At 41.8% G+C, this 27,241-nt stretch overlaps 1 protein-coding gene across 8 annotated transcripts in view; it reads right to left on the reverse strand.

Annotated features, from left to right (window-relative positions):
* Window positions 1–26,654, reverse strand: part of SCAPER (S-phase cyclin A associated protein in the ER) — a 568,863-nt gene extending 542,209 nt beyond the window's left edge. For 3 of the 8 annotated variants that reach the window (XM_063596820.1, XM_063596815.1, XM_063596814.1), the window contains exons 1-2: window positions 24,512–26,651; window positions 3,012–3,076 (exon numbers count right to left, since the gene is read on the reverse strand). Coding sequence is in view for 4 of the 8 variants with exons in the window: in XM_034939208.4 (XP_034795099.1) it covers window positions 3,012–3,017 (6 nt within the window). In the remaining 4 variants the exon portion in view is untranslated. Of the gene's footprint in view, window positions 1–3,011; window positions 3,077–9,010; window positions 9,027–24,511 lie in introns of those variants that run through there. The other 5 variants (XM_034939208.4, XM_034939207.4, XM_063596813.1 and 2 more) reach the window with 4 other exon arrangements.
* Between the last annotated feature and the right edge of the window lie 587 nt (window positions 26,655–27,241).

The following is a 27,241-nucleotide window of genomic DNA, read 5'->3' on the forward strand; positions in this document are numbered from 1 at the left end:
TGATTACCCATGCACCCATTAAAATGGCTACTATCAAAAAAACAGAAAATAAAAAATGTTGGTGAGGATGTGGAAAAACTGGAACCCTTGTGCACTGTTGGTGGGAATTTTAAATGTTGCAGCCACTGCGGAAAACACTATGACACTTCCTCCAAACATTAAAAATAGATTTACCATATTATCTACAAGTTCCACTTCTGGTTACATACCCGAAATAACTGAAAACAGTTCTTTACTATTTTATTTATTTATTTACTTTTTGGAGACAGAGTCTTGCTCTGACACAAAGGCTAGAGTGTAGTGATATGATCATGGCTCACTGCAACCTCCGCCTCCTGGGTTCAAGCGATTCTCATGCCTCAGCCTCTCATGTAGCTGGGACTAAAGGTGCATATCACCATGCCAGCTAATTTTTTGTATTTTTAGTAGAGCCAGGGTTTCGCCATGTTGGCCAAGCTGGTCTCAAACTCCTGACCTCAAGTAAGCCAACTGGCTCGGCCTTCCAAAGTGCTAGGATTACAGGCGTAAGCCATTGCGTCTGGCCTGAAAAGTCTTGAAGAGATATCTGTACACCCATGTTCATAGCATCAACATTCACAATAGCTAAAAAGGGGAAACAGCCCAAGTGTCTGATGAATGGATAAGCAAAATGTAATATATTATTATTATTTATTTATAATAGAATATTATTCAGTCTTAAAGAGGAGGGAAATCTGACATATGCTACAACATGGATGAACCTTGAAGACATTATGCTAAATGAAATAAGCCAAACACAAAAAGACAAATACTGGATGATTTCACTTATATGTGGTACATAAAGTAGTCAAAATCACAGAGACAGCAAGTGGTACAGGAGCAGGGGGTGAAGGGAAATGGGAAATTATTGTTTAATGTATAGAGTTTCAATATTTCAAGACAAGGAGTTCTGAAGATGAATAATAGTGATAGCTGCACAACAATATGAATGTACTTAATACCACTGAACTGTATACTTAAAAATGGTTCAGATGGTAAATGTCATGTTATTTGTATTAGCACAATTTAAAAAAATTAATGTTACCCACAAGGGAAGAAGAGGAAGAAGAGGGAAGAAGAGGAAGAAGAGAGAAGAAAGTTGAATTTCTCTAAATGAACACTGTTTTATAGTTTGAATTTTGAACCATGTAAATGCTGCATATGCTATTAAATTAAAATTAAATCAAAGGAAAAAGAATTCCCTAAAAATCAAAAAGAAGCTGAGGACAGTGGAATCTCTTTTGTCAAGATACTAAGAAAGACCAGGCATAGTGGCTCATGCCTGTAATCCCAGCCCTGTGGAAGAAGGCCAACGCAGGAGGATCACTTGAGGTCAGGAGTTCAAGATCAGCCTGGGCAACAACGCAAGACCCTATCGCTACAAAAAAATAAAAAATAAAAAACTGGCCTATTGCTACAAAAAAATAAAAAATAAAAAACTGGCATGCACCTATAGTTCCAAGCTACTTAGGAGGCTGAGGTGGGAGGACTGCTTGAGCCCAGGTGGTAAAAACTGCAGTGAGCTATGATTGTGCCGCTGCACTCCAGACTGGGTGACAGAGAGACTCTCTCTCCAGAAGAAAAAAAAAAAGATATTAAGAGAAAAAAAATCTGTCAACCTAGACTTCTATCCCCTCTAAAACCATTTTTCAAAATTAGGGCAGATTAAAAAAAAAGAAATCTTCTGGCAAACAAAAGCATAGTTTATGACCAAAAGACCCAAAAGCAGACCAACAGAAAATAACCCCAAATGACAGATATGAAAAATCAAAACCTTAGAACTGAGGAAGAGTATGAAGTGGGAGGGATGAAATAAGAGCATACAACAAATAGATGCTCTCCTGCTCTTTTTTTCTTTTATTTGAGACGGAGTCTCGCTCTGTAGCCCAGGTTGGAGTGCAGTGGCACGATCTTGGCTCACTGCAAGCTCCGCCTCCCGGGTTCATGCCATTCTCCTGCCTCAGCCTCCTGAGTAGCTGGGACTACGGGCGCCCACCACCACGCCAGGCTAATTTTTTGTATTTTTAGCAGAGACGGGGTTTCACCGTGTTAGCCAGGATGGTCTCGGTCTCCTGACCTTGTGATCCGCCCGTCTAGGCCTCCCAAAGTGCTGGGATTACAGGCGTGAGCCACCGTGCCCGGCCCTCTCCTGCTCTTTCAACCAGAAGAAGGGGCTCTGCCCTGAGCGCCACACTTCAGAAGGTTGTACCTATCAAAAATACCAAAATCCAAAAGGAATCAGTAACTAATTGAGTAAACACAAATTAAGAGACAGGGACTCACAAACTAAACTTTAGGGTCCCCCCAGGCCAGACAGTAAGAGAGAAGGAAGAAGGCAAATCAGCATCAGTGCTGGAAAAAACAGAGCAAGAATATGTGCTTTTGATTAAGGTTGGTCACCCCAACTATCCCAAAGGAAGTATCGAGGCAGACTGGACTCCATGTATACCTGCATTCCTTTCTCCTCCTCAATTTGAGTAGTTTAAGAAGACGTTTGGAATTGCCTGAAAAATCTTGAGTTAGAAAAGTAAAGTGTGGGGGACAGAAACCTGTTTTCCCTGGCTCTCTGGGGAATTTCACATCAGTCCCCATACCAGATTCAAGACCTACTCTAGCCCAACTTCTACCCTACCTAGCCCAGGGAGAGTAGGTTCCTTTAAGACTTGGCTAGACCCTGGGTAGGAGGCCAGGTCAGGCTGTTAGCGTCCATTGATTTGTAACTATTTAATATTAAGAAATTTTAAAAGCTGGCTTCCACTTGTATTCCTAACCTAGGTACCATAAGTGTTAGAGGCAAGCCTGAGGAGCAGCAGGGTTCCTGGGCTCTAAGGTTGAATAGTACATTCATAGCTGCTCACTTTATCACTGTGCTTTATGACAATGTGTTCCATAGGGTATCTTGAATGAAACAACTACTACATTAAAAAAGATAAAAGAAAGGAAGAAAAGAGAAAGGCAAAAAAACTAAGGCTAGTCTTTAAGATATCACTTACCATCATTCTTTAAATTCTCTTCTATGCCAAGATCATTTATCACATAAACCCATGGAGTATGACTCCTACAATAAAAAATAGATATACGCTTAGTTATAACATTACCAGAAAACCATAATTATTCATAAAAAGATACAAATCTCATCCCCACACTTACATTAAACAACAACAAAAAAAACTGCTCCTTTATATTACCTGTTGGGGTATAATATAGCATGCTTTAAATATTCCATGCTGAACAAGACCTCAGTGCTCTCCAAAAAATAAAAATAAAATGGAAAAGAAACAGTATTAATTACATGGACATCCTAACCCAGAGGGGTTCCAAACTTTTTTACTACAACCCATAAACACATACATGTTTTATATCTTACCCAGTTCATACACGTTTAACTGAATTAAAAATTTTGTAAAGTAACAGATGTACTCTAATATTTCCTTCTGTATTCTATTTCAGTTTTTAAATGCTGCTTTCACTGAACTGACTCACTAATGAGTCTGAACTCAGTATAGAAAATCCTGTGTAACTTTCCTTAAGAATGTTCATAAACTAAGATTTTATCAGAATATCTTAATTAACAATTACATAAGGCTCTAAGTACAACAGCCCGTACCTTTCAGGTAACCTATTTAATGTGGCCACACTTTTACTCAAAGAAATCCAAGTCAGGGAAACTAGACAGAACACAGGGACTGGGAAATTGCTTAACAAACAACAACAACAACAACAACAACAAAAATGACCTAACCCTGTATGAAGAGTCAGTGAACAAAGAAAAGAAAGCAGCAAATGGAACCAAACCTCCTTCTGGAAGAAAACCTAGATCATTTATCCTTTGTCAATAAATATGCTCCTTTAAAATGCAGTACCAGTAAACATATGTCCAGATAAAAATTTATATGCAAATGTTCACAGCAGCATTATTCATAACAGCTAAAAAGTAGAAACAACCCAAATACCCATCAACTGATGAATGGATAAATAAAATGTATATTCACACAATGAATAAAAGGACATAAAAATGGATAGACCAAAAAAAAGGAAGAAAGTGCTAATATATGCTACAATACGGATGAAATTTAAAAACATCATGCTAAGTGAAAGAAGCCAGTTATAAAAGAACACATATTGTATGATTCCACATATGTGAAATGTCCAGAACAGTCAAATCCATAGTGTCAGAAAACAGAGGTTGCTGAAGGCTGCGGGGTTAGGAGAAAATGAGAGTAACTGCTAATAAGCACACGGTTTCTTTAGGGGGTGATGAAAATGTTCTAAAATTAATTATGGTGATGGCTGCAAAACTCTGTGAATATACTAAAAACCATTTTTAAATGGGGAAATTATATTGTATATGAATCATTTATCAGTAAAGCTATTATATTTTTTTAAATGTACTACCTCTGCTCACAAACCTCCAACCTCTCTCCATCTCACTCGGAGGAAAAGCCAAAGTCCTCACAGTAGGCTATCATGTCCAAAATTTTCCAATTCCATACACCCCTTCTCCCCAGCATTCACTGTACTCCAATCACACTGGCCTCCTTACGCTTCCCAGCATGCCAGACATATTCTAGCATTAGGGCTTTATACCTGTTGGACCTCCCATGTGGAACACTCCCAATTCACTTTGCACAAATGTCACTCTCAATGAGGCCTTCCCATATAGCATTCATTCATTCACTCACTCATTTTGAGACAGGGTCTGGCTCTGTCGCCCAGACTGGAGTGCAATGGTGCAATCTTGGTTCACTGCAACCTCTGCCTCCCTGACTCAAGCCATCTTCCCACCTCAGCCTCCTGAGCAGCTGGGACTACAGGTGTACACCATCATGTCTGGGTAATTTTTGTATTTTTTGGCAGAGACAGAGTTTCACCACGTTGCCCAGGCTGGTCTCGAACTATTGGGCTCAAGCAGTCCACCCACCTCAGCCTCCCAAAGTGCTGGGATTAAAGGCATGTGCCACCATGCACACCTGGCCCTATTTAAGATCATAACCCTACCAAACAAAGAAAAGCTATGGGAGTTCATCCCACCTTACAAAAAGGCTAAAAGAAGTTCTTCAAGTTGAAACAAAAGAAGACTAACCATTCATCTGTTGATAGATACAGGCTGATTTCATATCTTTACTACTGTGAATATGCTGCAATAAACATATAAGTGCAGGTATCATTTTGGTATATTGATTTCCATTGGGTAGATACCCAGTAGTGGGATTGTTGGATCAAATGGTAATTCTACTTTTTAGCTTTTTAATACATCCCCATACTGTTTTCCATAAAGGGTGTAATAATTCACATTCCCACAAAATTGTACATGAACCCCATAAATTTATATAAATTTTTTAAAAGGATGCTAACAATGTGAAAATGTATAAAAATAAAACTCACGGCCGGGCACAGTGGCTCACGCCTGTAATCCCACCACACTGGGAGGCCGAGGTGGGCAGATCACCTGAGGTCAAAAGTTCAAGACCAGCCTGGGCAACATGGCAAAACCCTGCCTCTACTAAAAATACAAAAATTAGCTGGGTGTGGTGGTGCGCGCCTGTAATCCCAGCTACTTGGGAGGCTGAGGCAGGAGAATCGCTTGAAACCAGGAGGCAGAGGTTGCAGTGAGCCAAGGCTGTGCCACTGCACTCCAGCCTGGGCAACAGAGTGAGACTCTCTCTCAAAAATAAATAAATAAAAATTAAAAAAAAACATATGCTGGCAAGGTTCTGGAGAAAAAGGAACACTTATACACTGTTGGTGGGAGTGTAAATGAAGTTCAGCCATTGCGGAAGATAGTGTGGTGATTCCTCAAAGACCTAAAGACACAAATATAATTCAATCCCATTACTGGGTATATACCCAAGGGAACATAAATCATTCTATTATAAAGACACATACACCTGTATGCTCATTGCAGCACAATTCACAATAGCAAAGACATGGAATCAACCTAAATGACCTCAATGATTGACTGGATAAAGAAAGTGTGGTACATATACACCAGGGAATACTATGCAGTCATTAAAAAGAATGAGATCATGTCCTTTGCAGGGACATGAATGTAGCTAGAGGCCATTATCCTTAGCAAACTAATGCAGGAACAGAAAACCAAACACCGCATGTTCTCACTTATATGTGAGAGCTAAATGATGAGAACACATGGACACATAGAGGGGAACAACACACACTGGGGCCTTTTGGAGAATGGAGGGTGGGAGGAGGGAGGGGGTGAGGAAAAATAATTGATGGGTACTAGGTTGAATACTTGGGTAATGAAATAATCTGTACAACAAAGTCCCATGACACAAGTTTACCAACATAACAAACCTGCACTTGTACCCCTGAACTTAAAATAAAAGTTTCAAAAAAAGAAAGTCAGAGTCCGTTCCAAGATGGCCAAACAGGAACACCTCCAGTCTGCAGCTTCCAGCATAAGTGACACAGAAGACGGGTGATTTCTGCGTTTCCAACTGAGGTACCTGCTTAATCTCATTGGGACTGGTTGGACAGTGGGTACAGCCCACGGAGGGTGAGCCAAAGCAGGCCAGGGCATCGCCTCACCAGGGAAGCACAAGGGGTTGGGGATTTCCCATTCCTAGCCAAGGGAAGCCGTGGCAGACTGTACCTGGAAAATCGGTACACTCTCGCCCAAATACTGTGCTTTTCCCACAGTCTTAGCAACCCACAGACTAGGAGATCCTCTCCCATGCCTGGCTCGGTGGGTCCCACACCCACGGAGCCTTGCTCACTGCTAGTGCAGCAGTCTAAGATCAACCTGTAAGGCTGCAGCCTAGTCAGGGAGGAGCGTCCACAATTGCTGAGGCATGAGTAGGCAAACAAAGCAGCCAGGAAGCTCGAACTAGGCAGAGCCCCCCACAGCTCAGCAAGGCCTACTGCCTCTATAGACTCCACCTCTGTGGGCAGGGCATAGCTGAACAAAAAGCAGCAGACAACTTGTGCAGACTTAAACGTCCCTGTCTGATGGCTCTGAAGAGAGCAGTGCTTCTCCCAGCATGGCGTTTGACCTCTGAGGACAGACAGACTGCCTCCTCACATGGGTCCCTGACCCCCGCGTAGCCTAACTGGGAGACACCTCGCAGGAGGGGCCGACAGACACCTCATACAGGCAAGGGTCCCTCTGGAACAAAGCTTCCAGAGGAGGGTCAGGCAGCAATATTTGCTGTTCTGCAATATTTGCTGTTCTGCAGCCTCTGCTGGTGATACCCAGGCAAACAGTGTCTGGAGTGGACCTCCAGCAAACTCCAACAGACCTGCAGCTGAGGGACCTGACTGTTAGAAGGAAAACTAACAAACAGAAAGGAATAGCATCAACATCAACCAAAAGGACATCCACACCAAAACCTCATCTGTAGGTCACCAACATCAAAGACCAAAGGTAGATAAAACCACAAAGACGGGGAGAAACCAGAGCAGAAAAGCTGAAAATTCTAAAAACCAGAGTGCTTCTTCGCCTCCAAAGGATCGCAGCTCCTCACCAGCAACAGAAGAAAGCTGGATGGAGAATGATGAGTTGACAGAAGTAGGCTTCAGAAGGTCAGTAATAACAAACTTCTCCAAACTAAAGGAACATGTTCTAACCCATTGCAAGGAAGCTCAAAAACCTTGAAAAAAGGTTAGATGAATGGCTAACTAGAATGAACAGTGGAGAGAAGACCTTAAATGACCTGATGGAACTGAAAACCATGGCAAAGAGAACTTCGTGACGCATGCATAAGCCTCAGCAGCCAATTCAATCAAGTGGAAGAAAGGATATCAGTGATTGAAGATCAAATTAATGAAATGAAGTAAGAAGACAAGATTAGACCAAAAAAAGAGTAAAAAGAAATGAACAAAGCCTTCAAGAAATATGCACTATGTGAAAAGACCAAATCTACGTCTGACTGGTGTACCTGAAACTGATGGAGTGAATGGAACCAAGTTGGAAAACACTCTTCAGGGTATTATCCAGGAGAACTTCCCCAACCTAGCAAGGCAGGCCAACATTCAAATTCAGGAAATACAGAGAACACCACAAACATACTCCTCAAGAAGAGAAACCCCAAGATACATAATTGTCAGATTCACCAAGGTTGAAATAAAGGAAAAAATGTTAAGGGCAGTCAGAGAGAAAGGTCAGGTTACTCACAAAGGGAAGCCCATCAGACCAACAGCAGATCTCCTAGCAGTAACCCTACAAGGCAGAAGAGAGTAGGGGCCAATATTCAACATTCTTAAAGAAAAGAATTTTCAACCCAGAATTTCATATCCAGCCAAACTAAGCTTCATAAGTGAAGGAGAAATAAAATCCTTTACAGACAAGCAAATGCTGAGTGATTTTGTTACCACCAGGCCTGCCTTATAAGAGCTCCTGAAGGAAGCACTAAACATGGAAAAGAACAACCGGTACCACACACTGCAAAAACATGCCAAATGGTAAAGACCATCGATGCTATGAAGGAACTGCATCAATTAATGGGCAAAATAACCAGCTAACATAATGACAGGATCAAATTCACACATAACAATATTAACCTTAAATGTAAATGGGCTAAATGCCCCAATTAAAAGACACAGACTGGCAAACTGGACAGAGTCAAGACCCATCAGTGTGCTGTATTCAGGAGACCCATCTCATGTGCAGAGACACACATAGGCTCAAACTAAAGTATGGAGGAAGATCTACCAAGCAAATGGAGAGCAAAAAAAAGCAGGGGTCGCAATTCTAATCTCTGATAAAACAGACTTCAAACCAACAAAGATCAAAAAAGACAAAGAAGGCCATTACATAATGGTAAAGGGATCAATTCAACAAAAAGAACAACTATCCTAAATATATACGCACCCAATACATGGACACCCAGATTCATAAAGCAACTCCTTAGAGACCTACAAAGAGACTTAGACTCCCACACAATAATAATGGGAGACTTTAACACCCTACTGTCAATATTAGACAGATTAACAAGACAGAAGGTTAACAAGGATATCCAGGACTTGAACTCACCTTTGCACCAAGCGGACCTAATAGACATCTACAGAACTCTCCACCCCAATTCAACAGAATATTCATTCTTCTCATCACCACGTTGCACTTATTCTAAAATTGACCACATAATTGGAAGTAAAGCACTCCTCAGCAAATGTAAAAGAAAAGAAATCACAACAGTCTCTCAGACCACAGGGCAATCAAATTAGAACTCAGGATTAAGAAACTCACTCAAAACTGCACAACTACATGGAAACTGAACAACCTGCTCCTGAATGACTACTGGGTAAATAATGAAATGAAGGCAGAAATAAAGATGTTCTTTGAAATCAATGAGAACAAAGACACAATGTACCAGAATCTCTAGGACACATTTAACGCAGTGGGTAGAGGGAAATTTATAGCACTAAATGCCCACAAGAGAAAGCAGGAAAGATCTAAAATCTGCACCCTAACAACACAATTAAAAGAACTAGAGAAGCAAGAGCAAATAAATTCAAAAGCTAGCAGAAGGCAAGAAATAACTAAGATCAGAGCAGAACTGAAGGAAATAGAGACACAAAAAACCCTTCAAAAAATATATGAATCCAGGAGCTGTTTTTTTGAAAAGATCAACAAAATTGATAGACTGCTAGGAAGACTAATAAAGAAAAGACCGAAGAATGAAATAGATGCAATAAAAAATGATAAAGGGGATATCACCACAGATCCCACAGAAATACAAACTACCATCAGAGAATACTATAAACACCTCTACACAAATAAATTAGAAAAACTAGAAGAAATGGATAAATTCCTGGACACATACACCCTCCCAAGACTAAACCAGGAAGAAGCTGAATCTCTGAATAGACCAATAACGGGCTCTGAAATTGAGGCAATAATTAAGAGCCTACCAACCAAAAATAGTCCAGGACCAGACAGATTCACAGCCAAATTCTACCAGAGGTACAAAGAGGAGTTGGTACCATTCCTTCTGAAACTATTCCAATCAATAGAAGAAGAGGGAATCCTCCCTAACTCATTTTATGAGGCCAGCATCATCCTGATACCAAAGCCTTGCAGAGACACAACAAAAAAAGAGAATTTTAGACCAATATCCCTGATGAACATCGATGCAAAAATCCTCAGTAGAATACTGTCAAACTGAATCCAGCAGCACATCAAAAAGCTTGTCCACCCACAATCAAGTCAGCTTCATCCCTGGGATGCAAGGCTGGTTCAACATATGCAAATCAATAAACGTAATCCATCAAATAAACAGAACCAATGACAAAAACCACATGATTATCTCAATAGATGCAGAAAAGGCCTTTGACAAAATTCAACATCTCTTCATGCTAAAAACTATCAATAAACTAGGTATTGATGGAACATATCTCAAAATAATAACAGCTATTTATGACAAACCCATAGCCAAGATCATACCGAATGGGCAAAAACTGGAAGCACTCCCTTTGAAAACTGGCACAAGACAAGGATGCCCTCTCTCACCACTCCTGTTCAACGCAGTGCTGGAAATTCTGGCCAGGGCAATTAGGCAAGAGAAAGAAATAAAGGGTATTCAATTAGGAAGAGAGGAAGTCAAATTGTCCCTGCTGGCAGATAACATGATTATATACTTAGAAAACCCCATCGTCCAAGCCCAAAATCTCCTCAAGCTGATAAGCAACTTCAGTAACGTCTCAGGATATAAAATCAATGTGCAAAAATTGCACAAGCAATACACCAATAACAGACAGAGAGCCAAATCATGAGTGAACTCCCATTCACAATTGCTACAAACAGAATAAAATATCTAGGAATCCAACTTACAAGGGATTTTGAAGAACCTCTTCAAGGAGAACTACAAACCACTACGCAACAAAATAAAAGAGGACACAAACAAATGGAAGAATATTCCATGCTCATGGATAGGAAGAATCAATATCATGAAAATGGCCATACTGCCCAAGGTAATTTATAGACTCAATGCCATCCCCATCAAGCTACCAATGACTTTCTTCACAGAATTGGAAATTCTTCACAGAATTTTTTCCAATGTGGTTCATATGGAACCAAAAAAGAGCCTGAATTGCCAAGACAATCCTAAGCAAAAATAACGAAGCTGGAGACTTCATACTATCTGACTTCAAACTATACTACAAGGCTACAGTAACCAAAACAGCATGGTACTGGTACCAAAACAGATACATAGACGAATGGAACAGAACAGAGGCCTCAGAAATAACACCACACATCTACAACCATCTGATCTTTGACAAACCTGACAAAAACAAGAAATGGGGAAAGGATTCCCTATTTAATAGTGCAGGGAAAACTGGCTAGCCATATGCAGAAAGCTGAAACTGGATCCCTTCCTTACACTTTATACAAAAATTAATTCAAGATGGATTAAAGACTTAAATGTAAGACCTAAAACCATAAAAACTCTAGAAGAAAACCTAGGCAATACCTTCAGGACATAGGCATGGGCAAAGACTTCATGACTAAAACACCAAAAGCAATGGCAACAAAAGCCAAAACAGACAAATGGGATCTAATTAAACTAAAGAGCTCCTGCATGGCAAAAGAAACTACCATCAGAGTGAACAGGCAACCTACAGAATGGGAGAAAATTTTTGCAATCTATCCATCTGACTAAGGGCTAATATCCAGAATCTACAAAGAACTTAAACAAATTTACAAGAAAAAAAACAACCCCAGCAAAAAGCGGGTGAAGGATATGAACAGACACTTCTCAAAAGAAGACATTTATACAGCCAACAGACACATGAAGAAATGCTCACCATCACTGGCCATCAGAGAAACGCAAATCAAAACCACGATGAGATACCATCTCACACCAGTTAGAATGGCCATCATTAAAAATTCAGGAAACAACAGATGCTGGAGAGGATGTGGAGAAATAGGAATGCTTTTACACTGTTGGTGGGAGTGTCAATTAGTTCAACCATTGTGGAAAACAGCGTGGCGATTCCTCAAGGATCTAGAACTAGAAATACCATTTGACCCAGCAATCCCATTACAGGGTATATACCCAAAGGATTATAAATCATGCTACTATAAAGACACATGCACACGTATGTTTACTGCAGCACTGTTCACAATAGCAAAGACTTGGAACCAACCCAAATGTCCATCAACGATAGACTGGATTAAGAAAATGTGGCACATATACACCATGGAATACTATGCAGCCATAAAAAAGGATGAGTTCATGTCCTTTGCAGGTACATGGATAAAGCTGGAAACCATTATTCTCAGCAAACTATCACAAGGACAGAAAACCAAACATCGCATGTTCTCACTCATCCTTGGGATGGTAATTGAACAATGAGAACACTTGGACACAGGGCAGGGAACATCACACACCGGAGCCTGTCACTGGGTGGGGGCTGAGGGAGGGATAGCATTAGGAGAAATACCTAACGTAAATGACAAGTTGATGGGTGCAGCAAACCAACATGGCACATGTATACCTGTGTAACAAATCTGCACTTTGTGCACATGTACCCTAGAACTTAAAGTATAATAATAAAAAAAAGTCATTACATAATGATAAAGGGGCAATTCATCAAAAGGATATAACCGTTGTAGATATGTATGCACCCAACATTGGAGCACCAAAATTTTAACACCACTGAAAGGAAAAATAGACAGCAATACATTAATAGCAGGGGACTTCAATACCCCACTTTCAACAAGGGATAGATCATCCAGACAAAAAAAAAAATCAACAAGGAAACAGTGAACTTGAACAGTTCTATAGGCCAAATGGACCTAACAGACATATGCAGAACATTCCATCCAACAGCAGCAGAATATACAACATTTTCAAGCACACACAATATTCTCTAGGATAGATCATATGTTAGGCCACAAAATAAGTCTTAACAAATTCAAGAAGATTTAAATGATATCAAGTATCTTTTCTGACCACAATGGTATAAAGCTAGAAATAACAGGAAGAAAACTGGAAAATTCACAAATATGTGGAAATTAAACAACACACAACTAAACAATCAATGGGTCAAAGAAAAAAATCAAAAGGGAAATCAAAAAGTATCCTGAAACAAGTGAAAATGGAAACACAACATAGCAAAACTTATGGAATACAATAAAAGCAGTTCTAAGAGGCAAGTTTATAGTGACAAAAGCCTACATAAAGACAGACAGGGCTAGGCGCAGTGGCTCACACCTGTAATCCCAGCCCTTTGGGAGGCCGAGGCAGGCAGATCACCTGCGGTCAGGAGTTCAAGACCAGCCTGGCCAACATGGTGAAACCCCATATCTACTAAAAACACAAAAAATTAGCTGGATGCAGTGGCGCATGCCTGCAGTCCCAGCTACTTGGGAGGCTGAGGCAGGAGAATCGCTTGACCCCGGGAGGTGGAGGTTGCAGTGAGCTGAGATGGTGCCACTGCACACCAGCATGGGCAACAGAGTGAAATTTCAACTCAAAAAAAAAAGACACAGACAGATCTCAGCCTCACATGATGTGAACACCTGTAATCTCAGCTAGTCAGGAGACTGAGGTGGGAGGATTGCTTGAGCCCAAGAGTTCGAGGCTGTAGTGTGCTCTGATCATGCCTGAGACTAGTCTCTACATTCCAGCCTGGGCAACATAGCAAGATCCCATCTATGAAAAGAAAAAAAGAGAAAGGCAAAACAACTCAGATAAACAACCTAAGTTTACACCTCAAAGAACTAAAAAAAGAACAAACTAAATCTAAAGACAGCATAAGGAAGGAAATAATAACAGAGCAAAAATCAATGAAATAGAGAATAGAAAAACAGAAAAGATCAATGAAACTAAGAGTTGATTGTTGAAAAAGATAAATGAAACTGAAAAACCTTTAGCTAGACTAAGAAAAAGAAGACAAACAAAATTACAAATGTAAGAGGAAACATTACAACTGATATTATAGAAATAAAGGGATCATAAAAGACTACTTTGAACAATTACATGCCAACAAATTGAATAACTTACAGAAAATAAGTAAACTCCTAGAAATATACAACCTACCAAGACTGAATCATGAAGAAATAAAAAATCTGACCAGATCAATAACAAGTAAGAAGACTGATTTTTTAATAAAAAACTCACAAAAGAGAAGAACCTAGGACCTCATGGCTTCACTGGCGAATTCTACCAAACATTTAACGAAGAATTAATACCAATCCTTCTCAAACTCTTCCCAAAAACTGAAGAAAATATTTCCAAACTCATTTCACAAGGCCAACATTACCCTAATACTAAAGCCAGACATAAACACCAGAAGAAAAGAAAATTACAGGCCCATATCCCTGATGAATATAGATTCAAAAATCCTCCATAAAATACCGGCAAACCAAATCCAACAGCTTATTGAAAGCATCATACACTATGATCAGGTAGGAATTATTTGTGGGTTGCAAGAATGGTTCAACATATGCAAATTAACACATGAGATACACCACGTTAACAGAACAAAGAATGAAAATCATATGATCATCTCAATAAATGCAGAAAAAGCATCTGACAAAATTCAACACCCTTTCAAGATAAAAACTTTCAAAAAATTAGGTACATAAGTAATGTCGTAATACAGATCATAGATGACAAGCCCACAGCTAACATTATACACAACACTGAAAATTTAAAAGCTTTTCCTCTAAGATCAACAAGACAAGAATGCCATCTCATCCAGTTCTTTTTTTTTTCTTGACTAAGAAAAAAAATAATAAAAGTCAAGAAAAAAAATAAAAGTACTCAAGTTAGGAAAAAAAGAAGTGAAATTGTCTGTTTGCAGATTACATGATCTTATATACAGAAAATCCTAAAAGCTCCACCAAAAACTATTAGAACTAATAAATTCAATAAAGTTGTAGTATACAAAATCAAAATACAAAATAGAAAAATCAGTAGCTTTTCTATACACTAACAATGAACCATCCAAAAAAGAAATCAAGAAAACAATCCCGGCCAGGTGCAGGAGCTCACGCCTATAATCTCAGCACTTTGGGAGTCCGAGACGGGCGGATCACGACGTCAGGAGATCGAGACCATCCTGGCTAACACAGTGAAACCCCATCTCTACTAAAAATACAAAAAATTTGCCGGGCATGGTGGCAGGCGACTGTAGTCCCAGCTACTTGGGAAGCTGAGGCAGGAGAATGGTGTGAACCCGGGAGGCAGAGCTTGCAGTGAGCCGAGATTGCACCACTGCACTCCAGCCTGGGCAACAGAGCAAGACTCTGTCTCAAAAAAAAAAAAAAAATCCCATTTACAATAACATAAAAGACAATAAAAGGCTGGCCACAGTGGCTCACACCTGTAATCCCAGCACTTTGGGAGGCCAAGGCAGGCCGATCACTTGAGCCCAGGAGTTCGAGACCAGCCTGGGCAACATGGCAAAACCCTGTCTCTACCAAAAATATGAAAATTGGCCAGGCATGGTGGTGTGTACCTGTAGTCCCAGATACTCAGGAGGCTGAGGTGGGAGGATCACCGGAGCCTGGGGAGGTCAACGCTGCAGTGAGTTGTGATCACACCACTGCACTCCAGACTGGGTGACAGAATGACATCCTGTCTTAAAAACAACAAAAATAATAGTAATAAAATACTTAGGAATATAAATCTAACCAAGAAAGACCTATACACTGAAAACCATAAAACTGATGACAAACTGAAAATAACACAAATAAAGAGAAAGACATCCCATGTTCATGAACTGGAAAAAATTAACATTGTTAAAATACCCATACTACCCAAAGCAATCTACAAATTCAACATAATCCCTATCAAAATCTCCATGATGTTTCTCACAGAAAGAGAAAAAACAATCCTAGACCTGGCACAGTGGTTCATGCCTGTAACCCTATAATCCTAGCACTTTGGGAGGCCAAGGCAGGCAGACCGCCTTGAGTCTCAAACAAGAGTTTGAGACCAGCCTGGGCAATGTGGAGAATATGCCAAAATACAAAATAATACCAGCAATCCAACAAAAATACAAAAAATAGCCAGGCGTGGTGGCATGCACCTGTAGTCCCAGCTCCTTGGGAGGCTAAGGAGGGAGGCTCACTTGAGCCCAGGAGATAGAGGCTACAGTAAGCTATGATCATTCTACTGCACTCCAGCCTGGGTGACAGAGTGAGACCTCATCTCTAAAAATATTAATTTTTTTTTAAAAAAGAGTAAGTTCTGAAGTCAGGCACAAATCCATATCCCAAGTCTGCCAATTACAAACTACACTCGCCTTTAGATAAATTCTTTAACATTTTTGAATCTCAGGGTACACAGCTATAAAACAAGAGTAAAAATATCTACTTTGTAGGGTTGTTTTCAAAATCAAAGAAAGTAAATGTGAAAAAATGTTTGATGGCAAACAACCAGCACTCAATACTTGGTAGCTGTGCACCACAGGATAATGGGGAATTTTTTTGTTATTTTCAGATTTTCTGATACATGATTGCACTGCACTGCAATTACAACTTCAAAAACCTGTAATGATTTAAAGTATTTCCAAATTACAGATTAAACTAGGCTCTGACTTAAAATTTTTCAGTCCAGAGTTCATAAATTCTTAATTACAGGCCTTTTCCTCCAAAGAGGGGAAAAAAAAAAAAAATGTTACTTCAAGATTGACCAGGCACAGTGGCTCACACCTGTAATCCTAGCACTTTGGGAGGCTGAGGCGGACAGATTGCCTGAGCTCAGGGGTTCAAGACCAGCCTGGACAACATGGCAAAACCCCATCGCTACCAAAAATACAAAAACTTAGCTGGGTGTGGTGGTATGCACCTGAAGTCCCAGGTACTCAGAAGACTGAGGCATGAGAATTGCTTGAACCCGGGAGGCAGAGGTTGCAGTGAGCCGAGATCACGCCACTGCACTCCAGCCTGGGTGACAGAGACTCTATCTCGAAAAAAAAGAAAAAGACTGAATTATTATTTCTTAAGTCCCACCAGATACTGATTAACTTGAAATCCTTACATCACTGCATCTTGTGCACTACTGTTCAATTAGGCACCTGACAGATTATTGTTTCTGCATCTGATCTGAAAGTCAGTGGTACTTAAGATGCATGACCTTTTTTTTTAGGTAAATTCCAGATATTTCCAGGTGCACTTAGGTAAACAGGTACTACAATGTAATAATAAACATAAGTAGGAGATGTATATTTCACAGATTACCACAAAGGATTTCTGGGGAGCAATTCACTTGATTATATGAATAAAAAGCCAACAGAGAGCAACCAAGAGGAAGAATAAGAACCCACGTCAGGTTAAATAGCACCAGTATGTCAGGTTAAAGGGGTTATGTTCTCATTTCTCCAAAAAATGTATACGAATGGCTAACAAGCCTATGAAAACATGTTGAAATCACTAGTCATTAGGGAAATACATATCAAAGCCACAATGAGACATAACTTCGTACCCACCAAGATGTCTACCGTCAAAAAGACAAAACAACTGTTGGAGAAGATGTGGAGAAACTGGAATCCTGACACACTGCAGTGGAAATGTAAACCGGTACAGCTGGTTTGGTAACAATCTGGCAGTTCCTCAAAAAGTAAAAGATAAGTCACTATATAACCCAGCAATTCTATTCCTAGGTTTATACTCAAGAGAAATGAAAACACAAGTCCACACAAAAACTTCTAGAGGAATATTCACAGCAGCAATAGCCAAAAAGTAGAAACAGTGCAAGATGTTCATGAACTGATAAATGAATAAATGTGGTATATCCATATGATGGAATATTATTCATCCATAAAAAGGAATGAAGGGCTGATATGTGCTACAAAATGGATGAATCTTGAAAACATTACATTAAATGGAAGAAGCCAGACACAAAAGGCTTCGTACTGTATAATTCCATTTATGTGAAATGTCCTGAATAGGCAAATCCATAAAGACAGAAAGTAGATGAGTGGGTGGCTGTAGCTGGAGATAAGATGGGGAAGTAGGGAGGGAGGCCAGAATGGAAAACGGCTGCTAATGCTTATGGGGTTTCATATTGGGATACTGAAAATGTTCTAAACTTGATTGTGGTAATGGATCCACAACTCTGTGAATACATTAAAATCATTGAAGTGCACATTTTAAATGGGTGGATTTTATGGTATGTGAAGTATAGCTCAATAAAGCTTCAAATTAAAAAAGAAAGCAAGCTATGTCCTAATCCAAAATGTCCAAAATTGCAATCATTCAGTTACTACCTTCATGATATTTGCCATAACTAAGTACCACCTATAAAATAATTTACATAATTTTCTTTCAATAAAATGACATTTACTCAAATAAAAATCTGTAACACTATCTTAAACATAAAATCAGTCAATATACAAGAAATATGGATATGCTCTCCCTCTCACTCTCACTCTCGCTCTCTGTCTCCCGCTTTCTATGGTCTCCCTCTCTTGCGGAGCCTGGACTGTACTGCCATGATCTCGGCTAGCTGCAACCTCCCTGCCTCAGGCTCCGGTGATTCTCCTGCCTCGGCCTGCCGAGCGCCGCCACTCCTGACTGGTTTTTGTATTTTTGGTGGAGATGGGTTTCGCCGTGTTGACTGTGCTGGTCTCCAGCTCCTGGCCTCGGGTGAACTGCCTGCCTTGGCCTCCCGAGGTGCTGGGACTGCAGACGGAGTCTCGCTCACTCAATGCTCAATGTTGCCCAGGCTGGAGTGCAGTGGCCTGATCTCTGCTCACTACAACCTCCACCTCCCAGCCACCTGCCTTGGCCTCCCAAAGTGCTAAGATTACAGCCTCTGCCTGCCCGCCACCCCGTCTAGGAAGTGAGCAGTGTCTCTGCCTGGCAGCCCATCGTCTAGGATGTGAGGAGCCCCTCTGCCTGGCCGCCCCGTCTGGAAAGCGAGGAGCGCCTCTGCCCGGCCGCCACCCCGTCTAGGAAGTGAGGAGCGTCTCTGCCTGGCTGCCCATCGTCTGGGATGTGAGGAGCGCCTCTGCCCGGCCGCCCCGTCTGGGAAGTGAGGAGCGCCTCTGCCCTGCCGCCCCGTCTGGGAAGTGAGGAGCGCCTCTGCCAGGCCGCCCCGTCTGGGAAGTGTACCCAACAGCTCCGAAGAGACAGCAACTATCGAGAACGGGCCATGATGACGATGGCGGTTTTGTCGAAAAGAAAAGGGGGAAATGTGGGGAAAAGAAAGATCAGATTGTTACTGTGTCTGTGTAGAAAGAAGTAGACATAGGAGACTCCATTTTGTTCTATACTAAGAAAAATTCTTCTGCCTTGGGATGCTGTTAATCTATAACCTTACCCCCAACCCCCTGCTCTCTGAAACATGTGCTGTGTCAACTCAGGGTTAAATGGATTAAGGGCAGTGCAAGATGTGCTTTGTTAAACAGATGCTTGAAGGCAGCATGCTCGTTAAGAGTCATCACCACTCCCTAATCTCAAGTACCCAGGGACACAAACAGGGCCGAAGGCCGCAGGGACCTCTACCTAGGAAAACCAGAGACCTTTGTTCTCGTGTTTATCTGCTGACCTTCTCTCCACTATTATCCTATGACCCTGCCACATCCCCCTCTCTGAGAAACACCCAAGAATGATCAATAAATACTAAAAAAAAAAAAAAAAAAAAAAAAAAAAAGACAAAAATAAATAAATACATACATACATACAAAAAAATATGGATATGGCAAAATATTGACAGTGGTACTCAAATGAAATTTGAGAAACTCAGGGCTGCAAAAAAACAGTGGCCAAGCAGAAAGTGGAGCACCCAAAAAAACAAAGAATAAAGGTGGTAAACAGGGAATGAACACTAGGTCTGGTTGAGCACAAAGTGTCTGAACAAGTTCCTGCCTTGTTCAGAACTGAAGTCTCACTTGTCTTATTCTGCCCTGCAATCCCGGAATATCTGTGGAGATGGCTAAGAATCCTAGAGATGGAAATGTAAAGATGGGCTCAAGTGCCAGAAAAGGCATATCTTTTCTTTATCCAAGTTTGGGTACACAGGTTGTAAAAGAGCAAGGAGTAAATGGCAGACCCAAAGCAGTGAGAAGCCTGCTGGTAGCACTACTCCAAAATATAGGGGCCCATCTAACTGAAGCCAGAATAGTACATCTATGAATTATCCACATATTGGTCAATAAATTGTAGAAAAATTGAGGTTTGCAATCACAGTTCCTCTCCAGGGTTCACAAAGTCTGTCACCCATGTTTTTGCCTTTTCCAACATTTAAGAAAATCTGAGTATTTGCCTTTCTGAGTCTGATACTTTAATGTTGTCACAGGCATACTCAAAAACTACCGTTCACATTTTTGCTAATTGAAAAATACGTGTATTATGGTAAAAATGAGTAGTTTGTAGCCAGGTGTGGTGGCACCCGCCTGTAGTCCCAGCTACTCGGGAGGCTGAGGCAGGAGAATCGCTGGAACCCAGGAGGCAGAGGTTGCAGTAAGCTGAGATCGCACCACTGCACTCCAGCCTGGGGGACAGAGCAAGATGCCGTCTCAAAAGAAAAAAAGAGTAATTTGAAGAGCAATATAGACATTTTATAATTCTAAATTGTTTAATAAGATTTTCAATTCTGATTACTTCTATATATACTGCCATGAATATGTCAACCAAGTTATTTATTTTCTCTCATGAATGTGGCATGCTCAATTGAAAATACTGAAACTCTCTCTCTTTTCCAATACTGTATTAAAAGCAGGCCTAATGCATACTAAAATCTTGACAAATTAAATATGATGTCTGAAACCTGCTTCAAAACAATTTAGTGAGGAGGTAACTTTTATGGAATAATATTGCTCATGTATAATATATAGCTAATTTTTGAAATAGATTGATACATAGCAGTTCATCATACTATTCTCTTTTGCGTATGTTTCAAAACATAAAATGAACGTATTACTTTAAGAAGTTATCATTTTAGCAAAACTTTATGAAATCTTTAGTGTTTCATGTCATAGAAGAAAAAGTCTTTCCATAAATAATTTCTAATAATTTTTTTTTTTTTGAGACGGAGTCTCGCTCTGTTGTTCAGGCTGCAGTGCAGTGGCACGATCTCAGCTCACTGCAACCTCCACCTCCCGGATTCAAGCGATTCTCCTGCCTCAGCCTCCTGAGTAGCTGGGACTACAAGCATGAGCCACCACCTCCAGCTAATTTTTTGTATTTTTAGTAGACACAGGGTTTCACCGTGTTAGCCAGGATGGTCTCGATCTCCTGACCTTGTGATCTGCCCACCTCAGCCTCCCAAAGTGCTAGGATTACAGGCGTGAGCCACCGTACCCAGCCTCTAATAATTTTTAAGACTAGCTCCATCATTGGACTCCAGATCTTTTCACTCTTTATATTTCACAAGACCCATAGCCAATCAGTGAAAGCCAAACATGTTTGTGAAAAAGGTTAGCTACAAATGCACCATGGAATACTATGCAGCCATAAAAAAGAACAAAATCATGCCCTCTGCAGCAACACGGATAGAGCTGGAGACCACTGTCCTAAGTGACTTAACATGAGAAAAGAAAACCAAATACTGTGTGTTCTCTCTTATAAGTGGGAATTAAACACAGAATATGTGATCGTAAAAGTCACAAACAACAGGGATCACTAGGCCAAGGGGAGCATGGGCTGACCACCTGTTGTGTACTATGCTTATGGCCTGTGTGATGGGATAATTGGGACCCCAAGCATCAGCATCAATTTACCCATGTAACAAATCTACACATGTACCCTCTACTATATAAGTTGAATTTTTTTTAAAAAAAAAAGGTTACCATCCAGCAGAAACTGCAAACAGAATTTTATTAATGATTTAATTTTTGCTATGCCAGCCATTTACAGTTTTCTCTTCTACAATTTCAGAAATGCCAATTCCACAATGGATATCAGATTGTACCCTTACAGAGAATTCTATTAAACTTCCCCCTAAATAATACCCCCACTTTCTAAGTGTTTAAATAACATTCACATGTGATTCCCAAAGAAGTTGTTTATCCTTTAAAACCAGTCTGGGCTGTGGTCAGGTATGAAAGTGAAAGAGGCCAGGTGCAGTGGCGCACGCCTGTAATCCCAGCACTTTGGGAGGCCGAGGTGGGTGGATCATCTGAGGTCAGGAGTTTGAGACCAGCATGGCCAACATGGTGAAACCCGGTCTCTACTAAAAATACAAAAAAAAATTAGCCAGGCATGGTGGTGAGTGCCTGTAGTTCCAGCTACTCAGGAAGCTGAGGCAGGAAAATCGCTTGAACTTGGGAGGTGGAGTTTGCAGTGAGCCAAGATTGCGCCACTGCACTCCAGCCTGGGTGACAGAGTGAGACTCGGTTTCAAAAAAAAAAAAAGAAAGTGAAAGAAATGACAGAATCTCAAGTCCCTTCATCTTACTTATCTTTAAAACATTCCTGCAGCTAAATGAAGACATTAATGACCTTAATATCAATCTTTTAGGAGTTCTTAAAATACCTATGAAGCACCAATGGCAAACATTTTTAAAGTCTGTTTAGAATACTATATCCTTTGGACCAGTCACCAAAATTTATTTATAAACACATTTGTACAGTACTGCTGATTACACTTCCATGGTTATTTGACCTGAACAACCAAGTGATTAACCATAATGCTATGGTCTGCATGTTTGTGTTCTTCAAAATTCTTGTTGAAATCCTAGTTTCCAAGGTCATATTAGGAGGTGGGGCCTTTGGGAGATGACTGTATTATGAGAGCAGAACCTTAATGAATGGGATAAATTCCCTTATAAGAGGCCAGAGAGAGACCCCTTCACCCTTGCACCATGTAAGGAGACAGCTAGAGGGTGCCATCTATTAACCAGAAAGCAGGCTATCACCAAACACTGAATCATCAGACATCTTGATCTAGGACTTCCCAGCCTCCAAAACTGCAAGAAATGAATTTCTGTTGTTTATAAGCCACTCAGTCTGAGGTATTTTGCTATACCAGACCCAAATGGACCAAAGACACATAGAGAATATTTTTAATGCAGCTCAAGGGAGTGTGGAGAAAGAAGGAAAAGAGCATTTGTTGAGGGCTTACCATGGGCTAGGAACAGTTCTCAATACTTTACAGACACCTAATTTATTACTATCAACAAATTTATGAGGTGGATATTATTCCTACTTTACAGATAAGAAAGGCTCAGAAAAATTAATTTGCCAAAAACAAGGGGTGGGGCTGAGATTCAAACTCAAAACAGTCTGCCTTCAAAGCCATCAGATTACTTCTCCCACAGACAACCTTCCAAATCACATTAAAACTTGACTCTTTGATTGATTAAAAATATTAATTCTTTAGTGGATATCATTCTTCAAGTGGCATAAATCATCTGCAACCAACAAACTTTGAGGAAAAGTCATAGTTAACAGAAATAACAGAAGGGAAAGAGCACCAGTATAGGCCAGAGTGGGACAGTGGTCAGACTACCAACCTTAGGTCAGAAAACTTAACCCCAGATCTACCACTCACCAGCTGGTGATCTAAGGCAAGTAATAACCTTTTGAGCCCCCGTTTCTCCATTCATAAAATAAGTATTACTCCTAGCCCATCCATCCTTCTACCAGATTATTTATGAAGATGAAAAGTTAATGATGAAATTAATCCATAAACTAAGACAAACTATAATTCATATAAGGAATTAGTATCTGTTCGGTAAAATGACTATTAATGAATAGCTATTTTCATGGAAAATAACTTGTCACAACTAGAATAAGAGATGCAGTCCACCAGCAACAGGAAGCTGCTCACAAACAGGCGGCCTCATCTCAGCTGGGGCCCCCTTAACAGGAGCAGGTGTTGCTTACAGGACCAGTTTTGTGCCTGCTTTCTAACAATCCCGTTCCTCCCTGGTGCCGTTCCCACGAACGCGCCTGGAAAACGGTGTAGAGGAAAGGCGCGAAGGAAGTGCTGTTTTGGAAAAGAGCAGCAACAGAGGCAGGAGGCTGGGTCCCACTACTCCCAGGTGCGAGAGGCTCTTCGCCCCTCCAGGCCTCAGCGCACGCATCTGGAAGACGGAGAGGCCATTCCTGCCCCGTTTCCTGGGCAGAGCTAAGATCAGAGTACAGGGAAAGCATGGTAAACCCCGCTGGGAATGACAGATGACGAAGACGATCACCTGTCAAACGAAGGGCGGCTCCTCCAGGGGCCCCTCGCATTTAGACATTCCAGAAGCCTCGTCACCCGCGGCCGGGGCTGCCCCCCAAGTGAGGTGACGCGGCAGCCCCCCACTCACCCCTCAGACCGCGTAGTGTGCGGGGTCTCACGTCCCTCACACCCCAGATGAGCCCGCAGGGCAGGCCCGGACGCGGCTCACCCCAGCCCCCGTCCAGAGGCCTCCGAGGCCGACCTCCGAGCCCTCCCCAGGCGACCGCGGCTCCCCTCCCCCAGCAACGATCCCTGCCCCGCTCAACTCGCACTCCCAGGTGAGGGGAGGGGGTGAAAGGGCGTACCCCGCCGCCATTTTGTCCCCTGGTCCCCGCAAGGCATTCAGACGGCCCGCGCCCCAACCCGGACCCGCCCGGGTCTGCGCTACGCACGCCCCTCGCGGACACTCACCCCCGACCGCCCTGCTCAGTTCGGGGCGGCTCAGAGCGTCCCGCCGGGAAAGGGGCGTGGCGGGGCGGGGCAGGGAGGCCTCGGAGAGGCGGGGTGGCTTCCCGGCGCACCACGTGATCTCAGCCGCTGCCGGCTGCAAGAGCTGTGTTGTCCGCGCGCAGGCGCAAGCCGGTTCGCGCCGTTGGGGCGCCCAGGCGGGAGGTGTGAGGGTTGATTTGGTTCGATGTCCCGGCGCGGCGTTTCCGAAGCTGTTTCTTTTCCTAGGTTAAGCTTACACCGCCGCTTTTGGCCACACAGGTCTTTCTCGTACTCAATCTCTTCCCTCCTCCTGCCTTATCACCACAGTCAATCCACAGATTAAGGACTTAGAGACGCGCCTCACAGAAATCTGTGCTGGCGAAAGCACTTGACAGGAGCACGCTGGGCTGCGCTGAACACAACTAGGCCTCCGAGAAGCTTTATCAGGGCCCTTCTGTGTGCCAGGCCTGGAAGGTCGAAGTACAGAGACCTAACAAATACGTTTCCTCTACTTCAAAGACAAACACATGATGAATTAAATACTTTAACGTTTCAATCAGTCTGAACAAAATAGAAAAAAGATTCAATGCAGACTGTAATTATCAAACGAATATTCACCGTCCCTTTTCATCCAGCTGGGAAACAGCTCTTTACCCTTCCCTCTCCCTCCCCACCCGCAGTAGGCGGGAAGTCCTGGACTCACAAGCGTTGTGGGGGCAGGAACCATGTGGCTATGTTCTGGCTCCCCTTCTCTCTTACCTTCTTAGAAAACTCGCTTTTTCATTTATTCAGCAAATGTTTATTGACCACATACTATATATCAGATGGTATTCTAGATGCTTGGAGTTAATACGTGAGCAAAATAAACAGAAATCTCTAAAAAACCTCCGGCTTCTTGGAGCAGGGTGAAACCAGGCAAGTGTTACATCAAGTTTAGCCAAAAGCTGTGTCCTTACATATTTTAAGTTCAGCCTGAAGGTTTCTCCGTAAATAGTAAACTATAACCTAAATGGAGGTGTAAATACACTGCAACCTACTCTTGCGCCAATCACCAAGTTTTGGCCAAAGACGGCCAACTGTTCAAACCGTGTTCAAATAAGGTAAACGTCTAGCTATAACCATTCTGGCTGTTTCCCTACCTCACTTTTCTTTCTCTGTCTGTAAACCTTTTTCCACCATGTGGCTCTGCGGGAGTCTGTATGAACCTACTCTGGCTCAGGAGGCTGCCTGATTCGGGAATAATTCTTTGCTCAAACTCTGTTTAATTTGGCTAATATTTTGCTTTTAACACAAGAAATAGTAAACACAATAAATAAGTAAATTATATAACATGATAAGCACTACAGTAAACAAAATGAGTAGGATAAGGGGGATAGAGTAGGGAGCATACTACAATTCTATAAAAGGTGGTCAGGGCCTCATTTCTTAATTATCCCCACTTCCTTTCATACTCATAAGCATGTAAACAACCTGAAGTCTCTCCCATCTTGAAATCTCCCGCCGAACCTACCAGACTCCACTTCAACCTCTGCTTTCTTTCCTATAATACATTTCTCCAATTATCTAAACAAGAGTGCCTCCAATTCCTCAACCACTACTCAAGTCTGGACTTCCTGCACTCTGGTTTCTGCCCCACCACCCCACTGAAACCATTCTTTCCAACGTCACTAGGGGCCAGCCACCATGGCTCACGCCTGTAATCCCAGCACTTTGGGAGGCTGAGGCAGGTGGATCACCTGAGGTCAGGAGTTCAAGACCACCCTGGCCAAAATGGCGAAACCCTGTCTTTACCAAAAATACAAAAAAAAAAAAAAAAAATAGCCGGGTGTGGTGGCGCACACCTATAGTCCCAGCTACTCGGGAGGCTGAGGCACGAGAATCCCTTGAACCTGGATAGCAGAGGTTTGCAGTGAGCTGAGATCATGCCACTGCACTCCAGCCTGGGTGACAGTGCGAGACTCCATCTCAATTTAAAAAAAAAAAAAAAAAAAGTTGGGCTGGGCTGGTGGCTCCCGCCTGTAATCCCAGCACTTTGGGAGGCCGAGGCAGGCAGATCACGAGGTCAGGAGATCGAGATCGAGACCATCCTGACCAACATGGTGAAACCCCATCTCTACTAAAAATAACAAAAATTAGCTGGGCGTGGTGGCATGTGCCTGTAATCCCAGCTACTCAGGAGTCTGAGGCAGGAGAATCGCTGAACCAGGGAGACGGAGGTTGCAGTGAGCACAGATCGTGCCACTGCACTCAAGCCTGGCGACAGAGCGAGACTCTGTCTCAAAAAAAAAAAAAAAGTCACTAGGGATTTCCCTACTATATATCTTATGGACATTATCATCATTACCTAACCTAATTTCTCTTCATGACCCTCCTTCCTTCTGGAAATACTTTTCCTTGCCTTTCATTTTTACTCTCTTGGTAGCACTTCTCCATCTCTAACCACTCCCTCTCCATCTCTTTTAAAGTCTCTCTTATTTCTCCCAGCCTTTAAATATTGTTATCCCACAGGAATAGGTATAAGCCTTCACTCTTTTCCCACTGGACACACTCTCTACGTGACTACTGCCTTTTACATAACTTTGGTTAGCATCTTTATGCTCTGGATTTCCCAATATATATCCCCAGCCCTGATTCCTACTCCTGGGATCCAGGCCACATTGTTAACTACCTACTGGTCATCTCCACTTGAATTAATAAAAATAAATATGACAA

The sequence above is a fragment of the Pan paniscus genome, chromosome 16 (genome assembly GCF_029289425.2).
Source record: "Pan paniscus chromosome 16, NHGRI_mPanPan1-v2.0_pri, whole genome shotgun sequence".
Classification (NCBI taxonomy): Eukaryota; Metazoa; Chordata; class Mammalia; order Primates; family Hominidae; genus Pan; species Pan paniscus.